Raw genomic sequence first — 21953 nt, forward strand, 5'->3', positions numbered from 1 at the left:
CGCATCTTTAAGCAAGCAGTGTAGAATGATCATAGTAACATGCCTCTTCCATGAGTGAAACCTATTCATACACTACCTACTCAATCCCTGTCTTCCGTCAGCGTCTGATGTGGGACGAGACCTTGTACGGGGGCGTGAGAGAAATCCACCCACAGACCAAGAGCCTGTGGAAGCCGCGAGTTGTGCTCCTCAACACTTTGGGGGATCGGGACCTCTTTGAGGACGACCACGCGTGAGAAATCTGTCCTGTCTTGTTTTTTATTTTTGTTTTGTTTTGTTTTAGAAAGAGTTTTACAACGACATATGTTTGTTTTTTTCTTGTGGTAAGTGTTTTACGGCACTCACAACTGCAAAATGTCATATGAGCGAGCGGGACACACCAAACATGTTTCAGTTGGTAGGAAATTTTGAATTTTGCCCGGGTGGTAGCTGAAGCTTACTCTTTTCGATTTTTGGACCACCAATGGATCTTTAACGCCCGCAACGTGCACATGGGACCTCCGGAATCTTTTGTCCTAGTCCGAGAAGGCTAGGTGGAGATCTTGCCTACCATAAGATTCTTCAGGGGTGGGGCTGAAAGACAGCAGTAAGAAGAAGCCAAGGATAAGCAGTAGAAAGGCTGCAGAAAGAGCTAGGAGTCCAGAGGTGGGAACAAATGAGGTGAGGGTATGGGGTCAGAAAGTGGAGACGGAAGCAGACGACAGAACATAGTTAGAGAGCAGGAAAGGATGTGAAAGAAGAACATTCTAGAGAAGAAAATTTTCCTTCGCTATCCGGATTCGAACCGGGGACCTATTGAATGAGAGGCGAACGCATAACCTCTAAGCCACAAGAGCCCCTGATACTGATAGATGTTTGATAGGAAAGAAGGAGCAAACCACTCTTGAGCGCCCGCCAATCACTAACACTGGTTGAAATCAAAATGAAATCACAATACTGCAATGTGTCATTTTGACATGGACTTTACGTCCTTTTTCAACGGTAAACGGTACGCGTCGGTGGTCTAGTGGTTAGACTACCGGGCTCGTAATCGTGATGTTGCAGGTTCGGGGGTTTGAGCCGCGCGCCAGACGTTGTGTTCTTGGGAAATTCACTTTGCACGAATTTTCTTCACTTCATCCAGGTGGGAATGGGTACCCGCCATAGGCAGCGAAAGATTTTGTCAGTATGTTAGTGTTTTAACACCTATAAATGTCTGCTTGCACTGTAGGAAGTTGAGGTTGTTTCAGAATGCTCTCAGGTCTGCTGAGGTATTAGTATAGATTGTGACGCGCATAGAGCTTGCTGTTGAGCTGGGATTTGCGCTATACAATTTAATACAAATTCTATCTATCATTATTATTATCTAACAAGCCAGACCCTCAAATTCGTGAATTGTTCCCACAGAACCAAGCCAAAATGATTGCAGGCAGGCCCTAAAACTTTCCATCGAAACTCAGGCTTAAGAATTCATCTTACTCCGGGTGCCCATTACCGCGATCGAGTCGAGTCGGGTTGGTTTGCTAGTCAAATTGAGGGCGCAAAGCGGCTATCGTGGCACAAACCGATAGCCCGCGTAGTCGCCTCAAAAACAAATGCGCTTGTTTTCAAACGACGAGTCGGGCGATCGACCAGACACCGATCCGATCCCATCCACAATGAGCACCCAATGTTATGGATTTGAACCAAGGTCATCCTGTCCGTAGTTCAGTGTAATACCAAGGGAGTAAACATCATGCCCAGGTTGAATTTAGAAGTTTAATTTTCTGAGATTAATATTCTATACAGTCAAGACACCCAGCTTTTCCTCCTTCCATTAAGCTAGAAGGCCAGTTTAAGTTTTCTTTTTAAAGTTTGAGTGAAGGGAAGCATGTCTACAGGATGTCGTTCTTCAAGTACAAGGAAAAGTCTAAAGATGCACAGAAACAATAGATCAGTGCCTGCTAGGATTTTTAAAAAAGCCAATGACCATTGGAGGCTGCAATTTTCATACCATCCACGTACTGGAGAATTAATAATAATAATAATAATAATAATAATAATAAAAATAATAATAATAATAATAATAATAATAATAATAATAATAATAATAATAATAATATAATAATAATAGTATATAGCATTTATATAGCATTTATATAGCGCAGTAGCTCAATGCGCTTTACATCAATGCGCTTTACATTGGAATACCCATATTTCAAAAACCTTTCTTACTACCTCCTTTCTTCTCATGCACACACACACACACACACACACACACACACACACACACACACACACACACACACACACACGCACGCACACGCGGGACATACACACAGACGGAGAGACTGGTTTCATCCAGACATAGGAACAGAACAACTATAATCGAAGATAACGTGAAAAGCTTATGAAGGATAGGCCTGTAGGAACAGAATATGTTTAAGATGTCTTTTGAAGCTATCAAGTGTTTTTATTTGCCTTAGTTTCATGGGTAATCTGTTTCACATGATTAATTACAAAATTGTATCTGAGAGTTTGACCATTTTGAGCAACCAGGACCATGAGGTCATAAACCAAATTATGTTCTATCAGATCTATCAAAATCTTAAGACTATTCGAAGTCATTATCGAGATATCAAAATAATTGCATTCCAAAAAGCTTGACATGGTGTGAATCTCAAATTTTTGTCATCTAATTTTTCAAATTCTAAGGTTACGACTTGTCACCAAAATACCCAGGTGATTGCCACCGCCCATCCACATGACCAAATCTCCAACTAGAGCACGATACTGCCCACGTTGGGCAAGCATTGCAATAAAAGGGCATTTTAATTTAATGGTAGCACTTACATGATACTATTCTCTTACCGTGTTGAATGTTTCTGAATTAGCTATTCCATTCATTTGTTTATGTTCCACGAACTGGCGTCTGCCGTGTTATTGTTAGGTTGTTTAACTCGCAAGTATAAGAGGTGAGTTTTGTTTCCTAGGAGGAAGAAGCCTTCAGCTTTATAGAGGATACTCGTAATATTATTATGCTTGTTGTGATGTTGTGTATCTCACGGTTCGTCTTGGCCCCAACAGGCAGGCTCGCTCATAACAATCCAGCTCCTATACGATTTAAATTCTGTCGATGAGGGTGTATAACATTGAAATCTTAAAATAATGTATAACCTTTCGTGTAAGTAAACATAAATTTATAGAACACTGATTGCAATTTAGGCTTCTAAGTTGTACTTATATAACTCTAGACCAAGTAACAAAAACAATTATAACAACACAGCGATAGAATACTGTTGTCTTCTGACTCTCCATAAACACCAGTTCAACAACCTCTTACTTCTCAACAATACCAACAACATCTCACAACAAGACGACAACAACAACAACAACAACAACAACAACAACAACAACAACAACAACAACAATAATAATAATAATAATAATAATAATAATAACAACAATTACAACAGCAACCACAACAACAACAATAACAGCAACAACGACACCAACACCAACACCAACACCAATATCAACAAGAACACCAACAAGAGCTCAACATCTACAACAACTTCTCGCTCCTGAACAGGCCAGTCTCTGTCTCATCAGACGGCAATGTATTTTGGGCTCCGGGCAGCATCTTCCCAACGTCCTGTTCCTTAGATATGACCAACTACCCCTTTGACAGACAGACCTGCTACATACAGGTAGGTAGGCACCGAAGTGGTTGAACATACAGGCGAAACAGGCTAAGGCAGCCATCCATTGTAGAGGAGAAAAGTGGCCGTCGTACACAGGAGGGCGTCTTGCTTACTTTTACTTTTTCCGTCCTCTGGTTTCTTTGGATGTTGAGAGGAGGTGCAAGTTTTGGTCCTCTGCTAAGGGCATGGCATATGTGTTAGATAATAAGTTATGTTGTTCCAGGACCTCATCCAGCCAGGTATTTCTCAGTCTTCCTCTTTATTTGAAGCTGGATTCACCGATGTGGTAAGCTCTTACCGTTAGTTGTTTCTGATGCATTCTGGTTAGATGTCTGGACTTAACGCTAGATAAATAGAATTTCCGTTTGAGGGCGTATGATCACGTTCCGTATTCGGTCTCTTCTGGTGCCATTGGTGGTTTTGAGGAGACACTTCATTTCGCATGCACTAATTTTTCAATTTTGTGCTTTATTAAGGGAACATGTTTGGCATTGGTATCCTAATGTTGGTATGAAGATTCTATTAATTAGCTGGAATTTCCGTTTATTTTCCTTCTTTCTTTGCCGTTTAGGAGTTTTTATTTATTACCGGCCTGCAAGGCCGTCGTAATTTCACCAGAGCCCCGTTGGCCAGCGACGTTCCAGGGTGACCTAGGTTGGCCTTCAAGTGTAGCGCCTCCGAGGCTTTAAGCCACACCGTACTTCTCCCAAACCCAGCAATCCCCTACTTTGTCCCGTTTCCATCTTCCTCAGCGTGGACGGGGGTGGGGTGGACTTTGGGAAACACAGTGTAATTATAACGTTAAAAAAGCAAAGGGAGGAAATGGGAAGTGGGCAGTTTGTACACGTGATTGTGTTATTATACAGGTGGCTGTTAAAGCAGGTCTGACTGAACTAGTAAACGTTTACTTGAGCCATCTCCCCCCTCTCCTTTCTCCTTAAGAAAGCAACCAATCCCCCCCCCCCCAATTCTTAAAGTGAGGATAAAACGTATTTCGCGAATTAATTTTGTCAACATGTAAGTTTAAGTACATTATGTAGATTAAGAGATACAGCACGAAATGAAATGTTTCCGCTTTCATGGGCTAGTGCAGAGGTGGCGATGTGGTACACAACTAAGAGAAACTATCGAGAAGATCAAGCAGAAGAGGGCGCAGGGGTGGGGGCTGCGGTCGGGGGGGGGGGTAAAACTGGTAGCTGAATACGATTACCAGCCACCAAGAAGGATCAATAATGGCGCCTTGTGTGGACGTGATTGGAACGTCCGAGCCCTGCACCAGTCATGGTCCCCGGTGCATTTCTAGGTGCCTGTACTATGGGAGGCATCGTGTGGTTTCCGCAGCGTTACGCTGCCCAATAGTCGCGGACGTGTCTTGGGTTTTTTTGTTGTTGTTTTTTTTGTTGGGGGGGGGGGGGTATTTGGTAGGTGTTTCACGGGCGCTGGCAACTGCATAAAGTCATATGAGCGCATAGGACACAATAAACATTTTCAGTTTGGTAGAAATGAAATTTGAATTTTGCCCGGGTGGAGGTTGAAGCCTACTCTTATCGTTTTTGGACCTCGAATGGATCTTTAACGTGCGCAACTTGCACACGACACCTTTGAGATTTGCCGCCCTTATCAGAGAAAGCTAGGTATTAGATCTTACCGACCCTAAGATCAGGGGCGTGGCTGAAAGTCAGCAGTAAAAAGGAGCCAAGGAGTATCAGTAGAAAGGCTGCAGAAAGAGTGAGGAGCCCAGAGGAGAGCGCAAAGGGGCGTGGGGGTGTTGGGGAAGAAAGTGGAGACGATAGCAGACGATAGAGAACAGGAAAAGAGGTAATATGAGACAATTTCAGAGAAGAAATGTTTCCGTCGCCGTTAGATTTCGAACTCGGGACCTACTGAATGAGAGGCGAACACGGTGACCTTTAGACCAAGAGAGCCCCCCACAGACAGGTCCTGGTGTGGTCGGCGCTGCAAGGACTATCTGAGTAAATAGTAAATACCAGAAGATAAGGGCATGCACGCATGGTGCTCGTCTTCATACCATCAGGCTTCAACCGCGTTTGCTGGGCGCACATACCCCTAATGCAAAGGGGACGTCCAAGGTGAGCGTTGCTATTCAAGTCAGTTCATAATAGAGGTCTCAAAAAGACGTTCATGATGCTACTTTCTATTCTGTTATAATACGAAGAGAACAAAACAAAAAAGCCAAATAAAAAGATATGGCAAAAAATATGTTTTAACAATAACAATTCAACATTTAAAGGGTTACCATCAATAGTAATAGTAATAATAAAAATGATAATTAAAATAATAATAATACTTACCTTGTACTCAATCCATTTTTCCTGTTTTGGCATAAATAACATTTATAGCATTGAAGTCCAGTTGCCCAAAAAGGAATTACGTGCAAAATGAAACTAGAGTTTTACAGGTCACATGTATGAACCGTAGTAATTTTGGGCTCTAAGGAAATAATAAGAATGTTGTAACATCATTCTTCATCGTTACCTTTCCTACCCGGCATTAGGGTATAGGCCACGAAGAAATACTTTCCAACTTTCCCAATGCTGGGCTAGCCTTTTGATGTTATTCCATGTCTTCCCACATTTCTGTACAGCAATTTCTGTGACTTCCCCAGGTTCCACGTGGTCTTCCCTTTGATCTTTTATCTTGTGGACTCCGATCCAACACTTTCCTTATTATGCAGCTGCTTGACACCTTTTTTTTTATTACAGACTTGACAGTATTGGATGGGTTCCTTTTCAAAATTTATCTCACCGTTCGCCAAATCGGGGCGTTATTTAAAGAAACCCTGTCCACTCAAAAATCACATGATAAGAATACATACAATTGTCGTATGAATACATACATACATATATATATATATATATATATATATATATATATATATATATATATATATATATATATATATATATATATATATATACATTTTTTGGCGTTTTTTTTCTCTTCTCGAAATACACTGCATCCTTTTATATTTAATTAGGTATAATAGAACTGATTTCTGATGAAAATTTTGTTTTCTGCGAATACGCCCCCCCCCCCTCCCTTCCCAGTTTTCTCAGTTTTGAAGTACATGTATATAGTGGGTTTTCCAATGGATTCTTCATTTATTTTCATCCTTTTCCTTTTGTCTATTTAAATTCCCAACGACCGACACATTTTAGATGAACATCCTAAATATAACAGACAAGATGATCATTTTAACAGAACAAAGCAAACAAACAAAGCAAACAAACAAAGCAAGCAAACAAGCAAGCAAACAAGCAAGCAAACAAACAAACAAAACAGACTCACCATGATTGTCTCACGTTGTTTCACAGATGATTTCAATGGGTCTTCAAGCTTCCGAGCTTATCTTCACAGAGCGGGTAACGGAAGTTTTACAAAACTTTTACGTACAGAATGGAGAGTGGGAACTAGAAAATGGCACCCTTAAGGCGGTGAATGTGCTAATTTCTTCCGTTTATGTGCCATCTATCCAGGTAAGTGCGCTCCTTGATACATTTGTAGGTTTTAAAATATTAGCTTCTTTTTATTATTATTATTATTATTATTATTACTATTATTATTTTTATTATTATTATTATTATTATTATTATTATTAAAATCATCATCATCATCATCATCATCATCATCATCATCATCATCATCATCATCATCATCATCGTTATTATTATCATAATAATAATAATAATAATAATAATAATAATAATAATAATAATAATAATAATAATCATTATTATTATTATTATTATTATTATTATTATTATTATTATTATTATTTTTATTACAGTGGAGTCCACTTATAACGAGTCCGGAAAAAACGAGAAGTCTAAAACCCCGCTTTTTTGTCTTCTTTACCTTTGTAAATAAAATACTGCTATAGCGCTATCAGACAAACACACGAGTCGGTTATAGCGGATTATGGCTGCTGCTGTGCACAGTGCATGGGCCAATTATACATTAAGTAAAACCTCGCCAGTTGAGAAAGTTGTTGGTGATCTAGCGAAACAAAGAATGGGAGAACCAACGTGTGTCAACAATGAAGGCCAGAGCGACTGAGTGGGGAGGGTATGGCATGCGCAAACAAGATGAACGCATCGCGTGATAAGCCAGCGTAAGCCTAGTTTAGATTATCAAGGCCTACCATGCCTCTCACTTCTCCGATGTGGGGATGGAGAGGTCACAGCAATGTGATGGAGGGAGCGAATGTATGACGTGCGCAAGCAGACAGAATGCACCACAGGGTGAGGTGGGGTGGGGGAAAACACAGTGGACGAGTTAGCCGAGAGCCCTTTCTTTCTGATCGCCAACGCCGAGCTGTCAACATCGCTAGATCTAGCGCTAGAGAAAGAAACCTGATTCGATTCTTGATCAAGTAAGACCTAGAGGTCATGTTGAAACAAAATCATCATCAGGGGAGATAGCAAAAAGAAAGAAACAAAACACCAAACTCATAAATTAGGCCTACTTTACAGTTTACACTTTAATTTATTACTGGATCCCTTATAGTGAGAATCCTGCTATAGCGGACATTTTGCTCCGGTCCCCTCCCTCTCGTTATAACAAGATTCCACTGTATTATTATTATTATCATTATTATCATTAATATTATCATTATTATTATTATTATTATCATTATCATCATCACTATTTTACACATTGGGGCATTCCATTTTCTTTTCCAAGTTGGTTTTTTTTTTTGAAGTTCCAAGTTTCTTTGGATTTGCGATTAATTGTTTATTTTCCAAAGGACGATTCAATATTACCGTAGTGGGTAGATTTTCCCCAGATGCTGCTGAAAAAAAAATTGTAAATGCGAGACATCTTGGTGCAATCAGGTGCTCGTCAAAATAAGTAAATCGAAGGAACCAACATTTTCCCCACCGTTTGGGTATTTAAAAATGTCTTTTCTTTTGGCTTAACGCCGTTCATGTCTATTTAAAAACATATTTCTGTGTGTATTGTACTGAAGAACATTGATGAAAGATACAAAATGTAAATCTGCAGACTTCAAGGGAACTCAAGCTTTGGAAGTGTCCAAACGTTGACGGCCATTTTCTCGCTACTTTTGCCTCCGACACCAGGCGATGCTCACCTAGTTCAACTGTAACAGTCTCGACTTTTGTTCAATATAAATGGGTGTTTTTTTAATCAAAAGAAAGACAAGTAAATAAGCTTGAAGATGATGCAATAGCTCTATATACCCCCAAATTGATGAGCACCTGATTCCACGGTGCCGTGACACAATTGTAATTGTCGACACTTTCCACTCCTCTACAGTGGAGTCCGCTTGAACAGAAATCTTTAACGAGACCGCGAGATTTTTGGTATAGGGAGGGTTGCTCAACTTGTCGATGATTATCGACAGCGTAGAGTGAGGAATGCCAAGCTTGCGGCGAATTTCTCTTTTTGAATTTCTTTTTTCATCTACCTCTTTTACTAACTGCAGTTTAAGCTGAAAGCTGTACGCATAGTACTTTGTCTCTGACATTGTCAGCTCGCTTAATTTGTTGAACAGTCACACTGAATAGACAAAGGGGTAGATCAGCATATAGTACTTTATTCTTCCTGCGAAAGGCGAGGGAAGTGAGAAACCCCAGTAACAGTGGCGTCATGAAATATGCCACATACCGTCACTTACTCATGTATTATTTGTGAACTAACTTGTAGAGACAATTATAGGCCATGTCCAACCGCAGGTTGTAGGATAGACATTATATATTCACTATCCTTGCTTCACAGGGCCTATACACAACACGTAAGCCTATTATTGCTGTGCTTAACAATTAACACAGGCAAACAGCTCACTAGCGATGCCTCTCTCTGGCCGGCAATGGAGATTAAAATGTGCTTTCTGTCTTTTTTTTCCATTTCGTTATCTTGAAGTCCCGAAGATCTATTATGGATTGCTAATGAACATTTAGCCGACAAAATCCCCGAGATTCTTTTAGGTTTTGTAATTGGAGCATTTCAGCTAATTGATAGTTGTTTTTTACAAAGACAAAGAAGACGGTAACAAAATCTGGGGTTTCGTTTTCTTTCAATTTACCGCCGTTTTTGAATTAGCGTAAGCGGACTCCACTGTATTTCCACCATATCTCAAATATATCTCCGGGATGCTTTGACACTGCCAGTCAGGGGTAAGGGGGATACGACGAGCAGACAAATGAAGATACTCTTCAAAAAGCCTCCACACACGGATATTGAACTCATGCCTTCTACGTAATAAAGCAAAGCGCCTATCCGCCACACCACAGACGCCGGTTGATGATTTGAAGCACAGAAAAAGTAACGATAATTTCTGTTTTAAAAAGCCCAGATCAGCATGTAAGGCAGAACAGGGGACGAAAGAGAGACACCGTATTAAATCATAATCATCATCCAGATCTGCGACAGACATCGACGATCATGGTTCTTCTTTCATTCCTTTGCTCGGATGCTCTAAAAAAAGCTACGTTTCCCTGATCTTTCCATGTTACCTATTAATTAATTGTTTTGGTTCCGTAAGTATGCTGTTCTGGGCCTACCTCTGCCTCGTTTGACTTCAATTGTATTAAATCAGGCGCTCGTCAAAATAAGGAAATTGAAGAAACCGGCCGCCTGTGAGGGAATTTCTATCGAATTATTATTTTTTGTTTTGGCTTAACACCTTTTGGTACATATAAAAATGCAATTGGGTGTGGATTTTACTGAAAGATTTTGATTTGAGGCGCACAACTGTAAATTTGCAGTTTCCAAGGACTCTCTAGCTTTGGAAGTCACCATACTCTGTTGCCATTGTTTCGCTACTTTTATCTCTGAACCAGCTCGACCCCACCTCCTTCAATCGCAAATATCTTGACTTCTATTCAAGATTGAGGGGTAATTTTCTTTTGAAGACAAGACAAAATGAGCAAGCTTTGAATGATACCAACAATCCATATGCCCAAAAATTGACCAGCGTATGATCTCATAGTGTCGTGACACATGTTGTATGAAGGCATGTCGACACATGTTGACTGCATTTTTATGAGTTCTTAGACCTGGTGAAGATTTGTCAACAAATTTTCCTTTTTTTGTGTTAACGATAATTTTGTTCGTAGTAATAATAATTAAATAATTTATAAATAGCAATATTAGTACTAAATCGACCCGAAGAAAGACCAAGGCAGGGAGTATTAGGCTCTGCACAACCTAGGAAAAGTATGACGTCACTTAGCGTTAAAGAGATATGAGAAGTTTTGGGGTGAACATTGCCTCCTTCGCTTACTCGCAGCCATGATTTTATTCTTTTAAATTTTGGTGTTTTTACGTCTCCACCAACACAATTCAGATCATTTAGGAGGTGGGATTCCTACCATGATCCTACCCCCTTCATTCTTATTAGTAGAATAAGAGAAATGCATCTTTCTCGCAAGTCGTTACAATGACCCAAGTTTGGCTCCATAGAGAGTGGGGACCTGAAGAATGCGTCCAAGGTCAAGTATGTTTCAAAAGGAGGGTCAAAGTTTACTTCTACCCTGGAAAAGAGGCGAATTGCATCAGCGGTGTAGTGGTTTAGCACTTCGCCCTCGCACTGAGAAGACCTGAGTTCGATTCCCATGCGGGGTGATTTTTTTGTCGAACATCTTAGTTTTTCTACTGAGACATAACACTCCCTCTCAACCCGGATTGGCCCTGACAGGCAGGGTCAAAGCCAGTTTCCAAAACGATTTTGTTGAGGGGGCGTAAAAAAACATTTACGTTAAAGAAAAGAGGTGTTCATGCTTCTATTTTGGTTGCTAGTTTGTTGCCAGCTACATTTTTAACAGAACTTTGATTGAGTTTTTAGAATGGCTTTTTCTTGTTTAATTGTTGCTGCATTCTTTTTTTCTTTCATTCTTTCATTCTTTTTTTCTTTCTTCTTTCTTTCTTCTTTCTTTCTTCTTTCTTTCTTCTTTCTTTCTTCTTTCTTTCTTCTTTCTTTCTTCTTTCTTTCTCTTTCTTTCTTTCTTTTTGTTTTCCTCTTTTCTAAACACGTATCGTATAAGTATCCCTGTTCATATCATTTCAGTTAGAGTTCGTCCTCAAACGACGCCCAACCTTTTTCTTGTTGAACATTCTTCTACCAGTGGTCTTTCTGTCGCTACTCAATATCCTCGTGTTCATCATCCCTGTGAACTCAGGGGAAAAGATCAGTTATGGTAGGTGAATACTTATTTGGTTTATGTATTCAAAGTAGGCTTATTGGTTTGGGGGAGGTATGGTTCATATCCCTGATCCTTGTAATTTATTGCACAGATGGCGAACAATGACGTACATCAGAATTATGCTTTTTCTTTACATTGATCCTGATTAGATATATACCCTGTATCTATTCATGTAGCAACTTATGTAATATTATTATGTATATCAAAAAGTGAGACCTGCGTGAACCAAGGCTCATAGAATGTTATGTTTACCCCCCCCCCCCCCCCCCCGCAATGAAGTAATTGTAAATACATTTGAATTGGTGAACTTAACATGTGTGTCCTTGCACCCTCTCTCTCTTTCACCTCCCCCTCCCCCTCTCTCTCCCCCCTCTCTCCCTTTCTCCCTCTTTCCCTGTCTGTTTGTCTGTCTGTCTGTCTGTCTGTCTGTCTGTCTGTCTGTCTGTCTGTAAGAAATAACTGTAGTACTAAAAGTCCACACTATCCTGCTGCATACTCATGAAATTGTAAGTGTTAGTGTCAAATAAAAATATGGCCAATTTTGTCTTTGCCATTTATCGTAATAGCTGAGCACGTCGCTTTCCACAAGAATGACTTGGGTTCAATTCACAAATTATGGGAGAAATATTTGATTGAACATATCTAATCTGTCTGCTCGAAAATGTCTTAAAATGTACTACTACTACTACTACTACTACTACTACTACTACTACTACTACTACTACTACTGTTACGACTGCTACGTCTACTGATACGACTGCTACTACTTCTACCACTACTATTATAGCAATAAAGACAACAACAATGCCACCATTATCACCACCGCTACCACCACAACTGCAACCACTACCCTCACTACTACCACCACAACCACAAACAACAACAACAACAACAACAACAACAACAACAACAACAACAACAACAACAACAACAACGACCTCTGCCTCCCCAGGTATAACAGTCCTGCTGGCCGTGTCTGTATTTCTGAGCATCGTAAGCTCCATGCTGCCCCGCTCCTCCGACAAAGTGCCTTATGTCACCATCTACCTCTTCATCCTCCTCATCCTCTCATCTCTCACCGTTATCAACAGTATCTTCATCGTCTATCTCAGTCACCGGGAGCAGGTATGTCATCATTTTCTACTTGTGATTTAGGTCCTACACCCAAGGTGTTTTATAATAATATTATATTATGGTGTGGGGTGGTGCGGTGCGGTGTGGTGTGGTACAATATTATACTAAGGTATGGTATGTTTTGGTACGTTATGGTATGGTATGCTAAGCTATGGTATGGTGTGGTGTAGTGGGGTATGGTGGGGTATAGTATGGTATGGTTTGGTATGGTATGGCATGGCATGGTATGGTATGGTGCAAAGAGGTTTTAAATAGAACTAGATGTCTTAGTTGTGACGTTACGAGTGTCAAACTTGAGGGGCCCGCCCCCAGTCTGGAGAGGAATAAAAGGCCAGTCGGTGCACAGTAACACGTTTCATCACGCATTAAAGTTACTCTGTGAAGTCGTTTGATGTTGATTTCGTTTTCATGTGATTTGCCTGTTGCTAAAATGTACCCGTAGTGATTTTTGTGATTGTTTAAGTTTTAAAAAGCCAGATAATCTCCAAATAATGCAAATAAAGCCTTTTACACGCTGGGACCATTCGGGTTAGTAAAATTCGGAAAAAAAGAATGAAATGGACTTCAGAATCCCTTGTTAAAATAAGAAACATAATAATTTTATTGAAATCTTAGGTTGTGCATCGCTCAAACAGTATGTCTAGATTTAGCCTCGCTGACCACAGCAAGGCGCTCGCGTCGGCTCTCTGGAATCAGGAATGTGACTGAGAAGCTGCTAGAAGCTTCAGCTGCAATTCTAACACACTTTCAAGGCTGTCTGAACGGAAAAGAACCACTGTCGATGTTGTTGAGATGAGAGAATATAAAGTAGCCAACCAGGTGTAACTATATACACACCAATAAGACCGGCGCAATATTCTATCTCATTTACGGAACCGATGCCAAACAGTATGTACAACAGCAGCAGCAGGGATTCAGGGAAGATGAGGTGTTGTGTAGCCAAACACCATTGACACCAACGCCAATTTTAAGAAATATTGTGAACGGTTAAGATAAACCGGCTATTTATCTTAGTGTTGCATTTTAGAATGTTGTCAGTATATTATAAGTATTGGTGCTCGATATTAAACAGCGCTCTTTGGGTGTGCGCACAGGATCCATACAATATAAGTGATTTTCAGTATCCCAGCCTACAATTAATTGTTCATTTTGAGACAATAACGCATTAATATATTGATTAATTAATCCAGTCTAAACCCCCTTCATACTCTATAAAGACCATGTCTTTGCATCAGTAGAAGGAGAGTGTAGGCAAGATGACATAAAAGCAAGCAATCCATTTTGTAAGTAAATCTACAGTATGAAATTGTCCTTTTTCTTAACAAACTCAATTACTCACTTATCTTCCTACGCCACTCCCAACTTCGCCCTGAAAAAACAAACAATACCTCATTATATCTCTCTGTTCATTTATAGCCTATATTTAAGAGCATTTATGTTTCCCACAATCGGTAAGCAGGTGGGGTATTGTGTATGCGTGTATGTTATATGATTAAACAACAACAAACAAAAAGAAAACTTAAATTAAAACTGAACTGAGCTTCAAACTCTAAAAAGACCTAGGCATTACGGGGGACTCGTAGCGTGACAGCGTTTTTTTTTCTAATCCACTAAAAAATGGCGACAAAGCGAGCTGAGCGGGCCCGCACAACCATAGAGTGTTTACGTGGGTGACGTCACAGCTGCGACCTCTATTGCTATTATACCTCTTTGGGTATGGTGTCATTGGGTGTGATGTGGCGTGGAATGGTACAGTACAGAATGATACCGAATGATACGATATAGTGTGGTATGGTATTGTATGGTATAGGAAGGTATGGTGCATAAAACATGATGTGGTAAACCTGAAAAGCCTGGATTAGTCATCTCTGACTTAGCGGTTGGCGTTTTTTCTACGTTTTGTTTTATTAAGTAGGGTTTGTCTTGTGTGGAGAAAATGATGCACCTCAGTGTTCGTCTTTTTTGCTTTCCAGCTAATTCTGGCCATTCTGTAGTGGCACCATACCTCAAACCCAGGCATTGTGTTTTCTTCTTTCTTTGTTAAAGTTCAGGTCTCATCGCCACATAGGAATATGGGGAAGATGTAGCATTCTAGAATTTTCTTTCTTTATAGTAGAGATCGTTTCCTGGATGTAATAAATAGTTTGTGCATTTTGCTGAATTTCTTTTCAGCTCTAGTTATGTCCGTTATTATTTTTTCCAGGTGTATTTGTTTTTGTTTTCTTGGCGTTTATGTTGTGGATTGCCTTGCTACTACTCTCTTCTACTGCTTTCCCAATTTTGTACACACCGATAAGACCGGCTTTCCCAATTTTAGAAAGATTTTTCGCTTGCATTTGTAAGGTCATCTGCGTATCTCAGGTTATTGTTGTAGCAGCCCCTATAGTGACTCCCTGAAGGTTTTGAGATTCTCTAAAAATAAACGCTGTATGGATATTTAAAAGATGGGGAGAGAAAGTACACAACTTTGTCTCACTCCTCTATGAGTTTCAGTATAGTCCGACAGTCTATTACCCACTTCAAATGTTGCTTTCTGCCGCCAGTGGAGATTTCCTATGATTCTGACATCTTTGCCATTAATACCTATCTTCCCCGAACGCTCAATCAGTCTGATGTGGTGGACTCTGTCGAAAGCTTTTGAGTAATCAATAAAGCAGGCAAAGGGGTCTTTTTTTATTTGTATATTTTTCTTTGTAGTCGTGTCCATGCAGAAGATTCCGTCTCTGGTGCCACTTCCAGAACTTCCAAAACTGAAACCGAACTGTTCGTCTTCAATTTCTTTGTTAGTTTTGCAATTGATTCTCTCCAAAAAGACTTTCAAAAATATGTTCATGATTTGTGGCATTAGACTGATGGTCTTGAAGTCAGCGTATTTTGCTGTTTGTTTTTTATTTTGACTTATTTTGGGGGATTATAATATAAACCGATTGTAATAGCTCTTCTGGTACATGTCCCGAGTCACAGATATCGTTGAAAAGTTCTGCCATAATGCCAATGCCAAATTGATTTTTTTTGTTTCACCATTTCTGCTGGGGGCTTTTCCTTCTGGGGTGTTTTAATTTCGAGCTCTACCCCTGACCTAAGGACTTTGGGACTATTGTTCTTGCTCCTTTGTAGTTGGGGATGTCTTTTAAATTACTCACCTACATATTCTGCCCATCTTCCTAGGACTTCTTTTTTCTCAAATAACATATTGCTTTCCTTGTCTTTAGCACCTCCTGGTGATATCTTGTTGTGCTGTATTCGATGAGTTACTTGATTGTCGTACATAATTCGTGAGTTATTTGACCTTTTTCCTATATTTAATTCAGAATATTTTCAATCAACCGATCCCTTGAGCTCTTTGCTTTTGTTTGGAGTAACTTGTCTAAGACTTTGTATTATGTATATTTTTGGCTTTCCTCCTCTCTGTCATTAGATCTAAGATTTTCTCAGTGAACCATGTTTTTTTTTGGTTTTTCTACCCCACATTTGATGCTGTCTCTGAAGTGTTTTCCCCCTCAGTGTCTACTTTTTCGTTGCAAGTTTCTTTTCTGAATTGCTCCATTGCTTCGTTTCTGAGAACTTCATATCTGTTTTTGCACTTAAACTTAAGACACCTTTCTTTTTTCTTCAATTTTTTCAATTTCCCACAGCGAATGTGTATTTTTGTTTATTTTATCAGCCCTTTTCTTCAAATCCTTTAGCTTTATGGTAATTTTTGCAATGAGTGGGTTGTGGTCAGAATCTGTGTCAGTCCCTGGGTATGTTTTAAATTGTTTAATGCTGTTTCTGAATGTATTTCTTATGGTGATGTAATCCAGTTCGTGACTCGCAACATCTTAAGGACTTTTCCATGTATACAATATTCTTTCAGGTCGCTGAAAGAAGGCCTTTGCTATTATAAGATTCTTCTCCTCACAAACATATAGGAGTCTTTCACCTCTTTTGTTACGTTCTCCTAATCTGTAGTTGCCAGTGATGTCTGTCTTGATGTTGTTCATTTCCAACTTTAGCATCTAGGTATCTCATTATAACAAGTACAGGGTGTCTAAAAAAGAGGACATACTTAAAAGGTAATAACTCGATCATCTCTGCACCACTTTCAACACAATTACAAACAAATCTCATCATGAAGACATCAAGTCTGTAAATATGACGAAAATCAATACAAGTGTTCGAGAAACATCAGATTCTAAAAATCTCAACCAAAGTTAAATAAAACGCATAATGTTATCTATACACATTATATTGATTGTGAAAGTTCGTCATTTTGGCTGCCTAAAACTTCCCAAACACTTAACTTTCGAATCTGACACAATTAACGGTGGTTCAGAATCATTTAAAGGGTGCAGAGTTTTATTGAGGAGCCTGAAGTCATTGTAGTTTAATTTTCAGTTTTTCATTAGTTTCGTTTATATCTAAACTTGGGAAAGTCCGTCTTCTAAGACGCCATTGTAAACAAGTGAAATTTCCGTTCACTAACCGTGCGCACCTTTGAAATTCTGGAGTGTACTACCTCGAAAGCGGAATAGAGAATCAATCTATACATCTCTATCTGGACCTTCTAATTTTTTTGCATCTCTCAAGATTCATTGTTCCATTCAAGTAGAGTGTAAATAAAGTAGGCCAATGACTTTCAGTTGATGTTAATGCAGCGATCATTCCTTTCAGAGAAAGGGGGTCTAGCTAGTTTGTCAAGTAAAAGCGTTCATCATCAGGGGCTGTAAAACCACGACAGTCACATCAAATGGATATCTCACTGTGCTGAAGAAGGGCAATTTCAATACAATTTCGAACAAACAAATTTCAATCCTAAACACATCAAGTCTGTAAATATGAAGAAAAGCAATCAAAGTGTTCGAGAAATATTAGATTCTAAAAATCTCAAACAAAATTAAGTAAAACACAGAGTGTTATTTCTCAAATAAAAACGTTCAGCTACAGGGGCGTCATCGCACATTCTGGTTCCAGGACATGAACGGTAAAACCACGACTGTCTCGTCAAATGGATATCTCACTGTGCAGAGGAAGCTTTGTAGAAATTTGGGGTGGGGGTGTTATGCTGTAGAGGCCTGGTTCCAGTAAGAATGTGTCCACAACCCACACGCCAAGAGTGACATTTGTGTAGTTGTAAAAATGGTTTTGGGAACGCCCTATAAGCTGAAAGTTGACAAATGAATGGTCACCACATTCTCCGAAACGTGAACCCTTTCAATTGTTTCCATCGGGATTTTTTATGAACAGAGTCTACAGAAACAACCACAAACATTCGAGCAGTTAAAACCCAATGTTGAAAATGACGTCCAAAGAATCGACCCAGAGACGTGCCACGGGGCCATTCAAATTTCCCAGTTGCACACGCAAGCTTTTAGCTAGAGAAATGGTTAACACTTGGAGTTAAAAACTGCCATATCCTCCTCTGTTTGCTTGGCAATATTTATTTTGTACCAATTTGTTCTTCACTGCACAAATAGTGACTATTTGAAATGGAACAATATGGCTGGTTTCTAAGTAGTTGCAAACGTTTGCATGTTACACAATTTTGGTTGAAATTTTCAAAATAATATGTGAGGCAGCGTGGTGGAATCAGGCTCTCGTCAATTTTTGGGCATGTAGAGTTATTGGTATTATCTTAAAGCTTGTTCACTTGTCTTTATTTGGATGAAAAAATATCAATTTATTTTGAATACACGTCGAGATATTTGCTAAAGAAGGAGGTGGGGGTCACTTGTTTTCAGAGGTAAAATTAGTGAGAAAATGGCCGCCACAGATTAGTTATTTCCTTAGCTTAAGAGTCCGTGGTAACTGAACATTTTCATTCTTTGTGCCTTTAATCAACCATTTTCAGGAAAATCCACACAGAAATGAGTTCTTTATGGGCATGAAAGGTGTTGAGCAAAAAGAAAATTTTTTAAAATGATAAAAATTCTCAAACCTGTGGAAAAATGCAAGTTTCTTCACTTTGATTATTTTGACGAGAGTCTGATTCCACCACTCTGCCTCACATATTTTTCGAACGTTGTTATTGATTTTCTTTATAATTTCAGACTTGATATCCTCATAGTTGAATTTTGTTTGTTCAAAGTTTTGTTGAAATTGGCCAAAAGACGATCGAGTTATTGCCCTTTACAAAGGACCTCTATTTGGGGAAAACCCGGTACTTCATTCGGTTTTCATATCTTTCAGGATCCTATCCATTTCTAAATAATAATATTTTAATCTTTTCATTTTTGCATGTGGAGATTGGGACATGTCTGGAGTATTGCGATGTTAAACGGTTTTGGTTGCATTTTCAGTAGGATGTTTCTTTCGCTTACTGGCCTTTATCCCACAATCTGTTTCTCAAACGTTTCTTTCAGCAATATACATACTCCTTGTAGATGTTGATTGCCACCAGAATGTATGAAAATGAAGCCATTTTTCCTTATTACACATTCGGGTCCAACGTGTTTCTATTTATTATGGTAGTATGCATTATGCGTAAACTATGTATTCTATTTCCATATTGCATACTGTGTTATTTTTTTAGCATGATTTTTAAAAATCTTCTCTATAGCAAACCATTTTTTTTCTCCCACTGCACAACTATATGTCGTATTTCTTTTTACCTCATATAATATTTATGTCTTTTATTGCGTGGCGGTAAATTTGAGCTCCTATCCTGCATGATTGTAAGTTAAACTTTACTTATTTTTCATACTACAAGTTTTGTATATATTGACTTATTCGTTGCAGGGTTTTTAAAAAGTTATCTATTTTCCGTCGCAGGAGAAGGAGAAGCAAATCAAAGCACGAGAGAAATTCAACAGCGCTTTCCGCAGAGTGAAGCTCATGCAACGATCGGTGGCTCCCATGCAAGATCGCCCATCCCTCGTGAACATGTTTGGCTTCAACCCCAAAAGGCCGGCCTCGGCTGAGAGCCACCAAGGGCTCAGACTGGCTACTGCTGAGAACGGCAATGCGAGAATCAAACGTAACTCCGTGGATGTAGATCCGTTATCGTGTCTGGAAGAAACAGAGGAATCCATGAGTGATCATAACGACGAGAAAAAGGAAGGTGAAAAGAAGGATCGAAGGAACAATTACCGGCTCATCGTTAAATACATCGACTTTGTTTCTTTTGTTGTTTTCTTTGTTATCTGGGTTGGGGTGACACTTGGGTTTCTTATCTCAATATCTACCAGATAATACAGTTACATTTTGAAAGGGCAAGATTTAAATTTAAAAGGCTTCGTGCTAATGAAAGAGCTAAATATCATTAATTTGTCTTATGACCATCACCTACACACTTGTCCCTTGACTTGCGCCATCTTGGGAACCTGCTCTTTGCCTCCGTCTGTTGTCCCATCGTGGAGTTCTCTGCCTGACAAACAAATTCATTTTTTTGATGTTGTCAGACCAGCCTTTTCTTTGTCATCCTCTTTTCCAACGCAAACAGTGCGCTCTTTCTTAGACTAATTGAAAAGTTGAAAATGCTGTCCAGGTTGCAAGATATCTTGCTTTGGGTCTCTATATCGGTAGTGTTATGTTTATTTGATTTTTGTTGTTGCTTTTAGTAAATAAAAGAGCTGCGACACAACAACGCCTACTTGTTTTAAGGAAAAGCAAGATAGACAGACAGAAACAATAAAACAGTAGGATATGCCAATAGTGCCCTCCAACCACCCATGATTTATGTTTTTGGTATGTATGCAAACGTATGAACAGTTTGACTTTGACTGGCTTCACATTTAACTTACATTTATCTTGTTTTGTCTTTTGTACGAATGGGTATACTGTAGCAGCTTACCCACACACCCTGCCCCCCCCCTCTCCCCTTCACATGCTACATCGTTGAATGTACGACGACCTCCAAGTTTCGGTAACCAAGGCCGATTGAAAAGTCTTAGTAATTATACCCAATGCACACTGCCAATCAGAGTTATTTTATCCAGCCAGGGCCAGTCAGATTTTCCTTCATGGAAGGACGAAAGCTACCATTTTGTCACAAAACGACTGATTCGATTCCCGACCTTTTTGGAACACAAACTTGTTTGATTGAAGTTCCTAGTCGAATTTAATTGAATTCGATTGTATGTGTCAAAATGGTAGCTGCTGGCCCATTCATGATGAAGAAAATTATGCTGGCTCCGACGAAATAGAATGAATCCTATTGACACTATGCACTGGGTATTACGCTTTTTTTATATAGCACACAATGGGTTTCGTCAGATAAAACTTCTGGTGGACACTTCTTGCCAAGGAGTTGACAGGAAATACTAGTGTGTTAATGTGTTAAACGAGGGGAAAAATCTGGATGGGGCTTCTCAGCAAGAGTGAGTGGCAGATTGGTGCAGGAACAGCAGAGAGCATAAGAAATGACAACATCTAGCATGAGAATGGAGATAGAGGCAATCACTCAGGCTCTCAAAAGGGTCACAACAACTCGACAAGCACATGTGATCTATGTCACAGACTCTCAGAGCACGCTGAGGAAGATTGAAAGTGGGAACATTAGAGCTAAATAGACAGAGCTCCTGAGGAAGACAACACTGAAAAATATCACGTGGATCTTCACCCCGGCCATGCTTGAGTCAAGAGCATTGAGCCGGCTGATGAGCTCGCTGGGAAAACAAAGCCTGAAGGGAAGCTGTGCCCTGACAAACCTGAAAGTGTACGCTCAGTCAGGGAAAAACGAGAAAAAAGAACAAGAAGAGTCGGAATACCATCATCTTGAGCGACTTCGTGAGCTTGGAATTGGATGGGGCATCTGCAGAAGTTCATGACTTAGAGGGATGAGCAGAAGGCTATGGAATCAACCATTGCTTAGAACCGTTTGCATCTATACACTTCAAGACGTGTTTCTTCAGGGGAAGGAGCGCTTATGGGGCATGTCCCTTGTGTAGTGATGTCGGTCCTTCACACACACCCACAAATGTGTTTGTGTGTGTGTGTATGTGTGTGTGTGTGTGTGTGTGTGTGTGGTATGTGTGTGTGTGTGTGTGTGTGT

At 39.7% G+C, this 21953-nt stretch overlaps 2 protein-coding genes across 2 annotated transcripts in view; one reads left to right on the forward strand and one right to left on the reverse strand.

The window, feature by feature from the left end:
* LOC101858495 (neuronal acetylcholine receptor subunit alpha-6) overlaps positions 1 to 20543 on the forward strand; it is a 22813-nt gene extending 2270 nt beyond the window's left edge. The window contains exons 3-8 of the mRNA XM_035970053.1: positions 102 to 232; positions 3551 to 3668; positions 6998 to 7187; positions 11690 to 11842; positions 12801 to 12973; positions 19733 to 20543. Of these exons, the coding sequence (XP_035825946.1) occupies positions 102 to 232; positions 3551 to 3668; positions 6998 to 7187; positions 11690 to 11842; positions 12801 to 12973; positions 19733 to 20152 (1185 nt within the window). The 3' untranslated portion in view covers positions 20153 to 20543. The remainder of the gene's footprint in view (positions 1 to 101; positions 233 to 3550; positions 3669 to 6997; positions 7188 to 11689; positions 11843 to 12800; positions 12974 to 19732) is intronic.
* An 879-nt stretch (positions 20544 to 21422) lies between these two features.
* Positions 21423 to 21953, reverse strand: part of LOC106011920 — a 10268-nt gene continuing 9737 nt past the window's right edge. The window contains exon 4 of the mRNA XM_013083147.1: positions 21423 to 21609. Within this exon, the coding sequence (XP_012938601.2) occupies positions 21423 to 21609 (187 nt within the window). The remainder of the gene's footprint in view (positions 21610 to 21953) is intronic.

The sequence above is a fragment of the Aplysia californica genome, unplaced genomic scaffold (assembly GCF_000002075.1).
Source record: "Aplysia californica isolate F4 #8 unplaced genomic scaffold, AplCal3.0 scaffold00214, whole genome shotgun sequence".
Lineage (NCBI taxonomy): Eukaryota > Metazoa > Mollusca > Gastropoda > Aplysiida > Aplysiidae > Aplysia > Aplysia californica.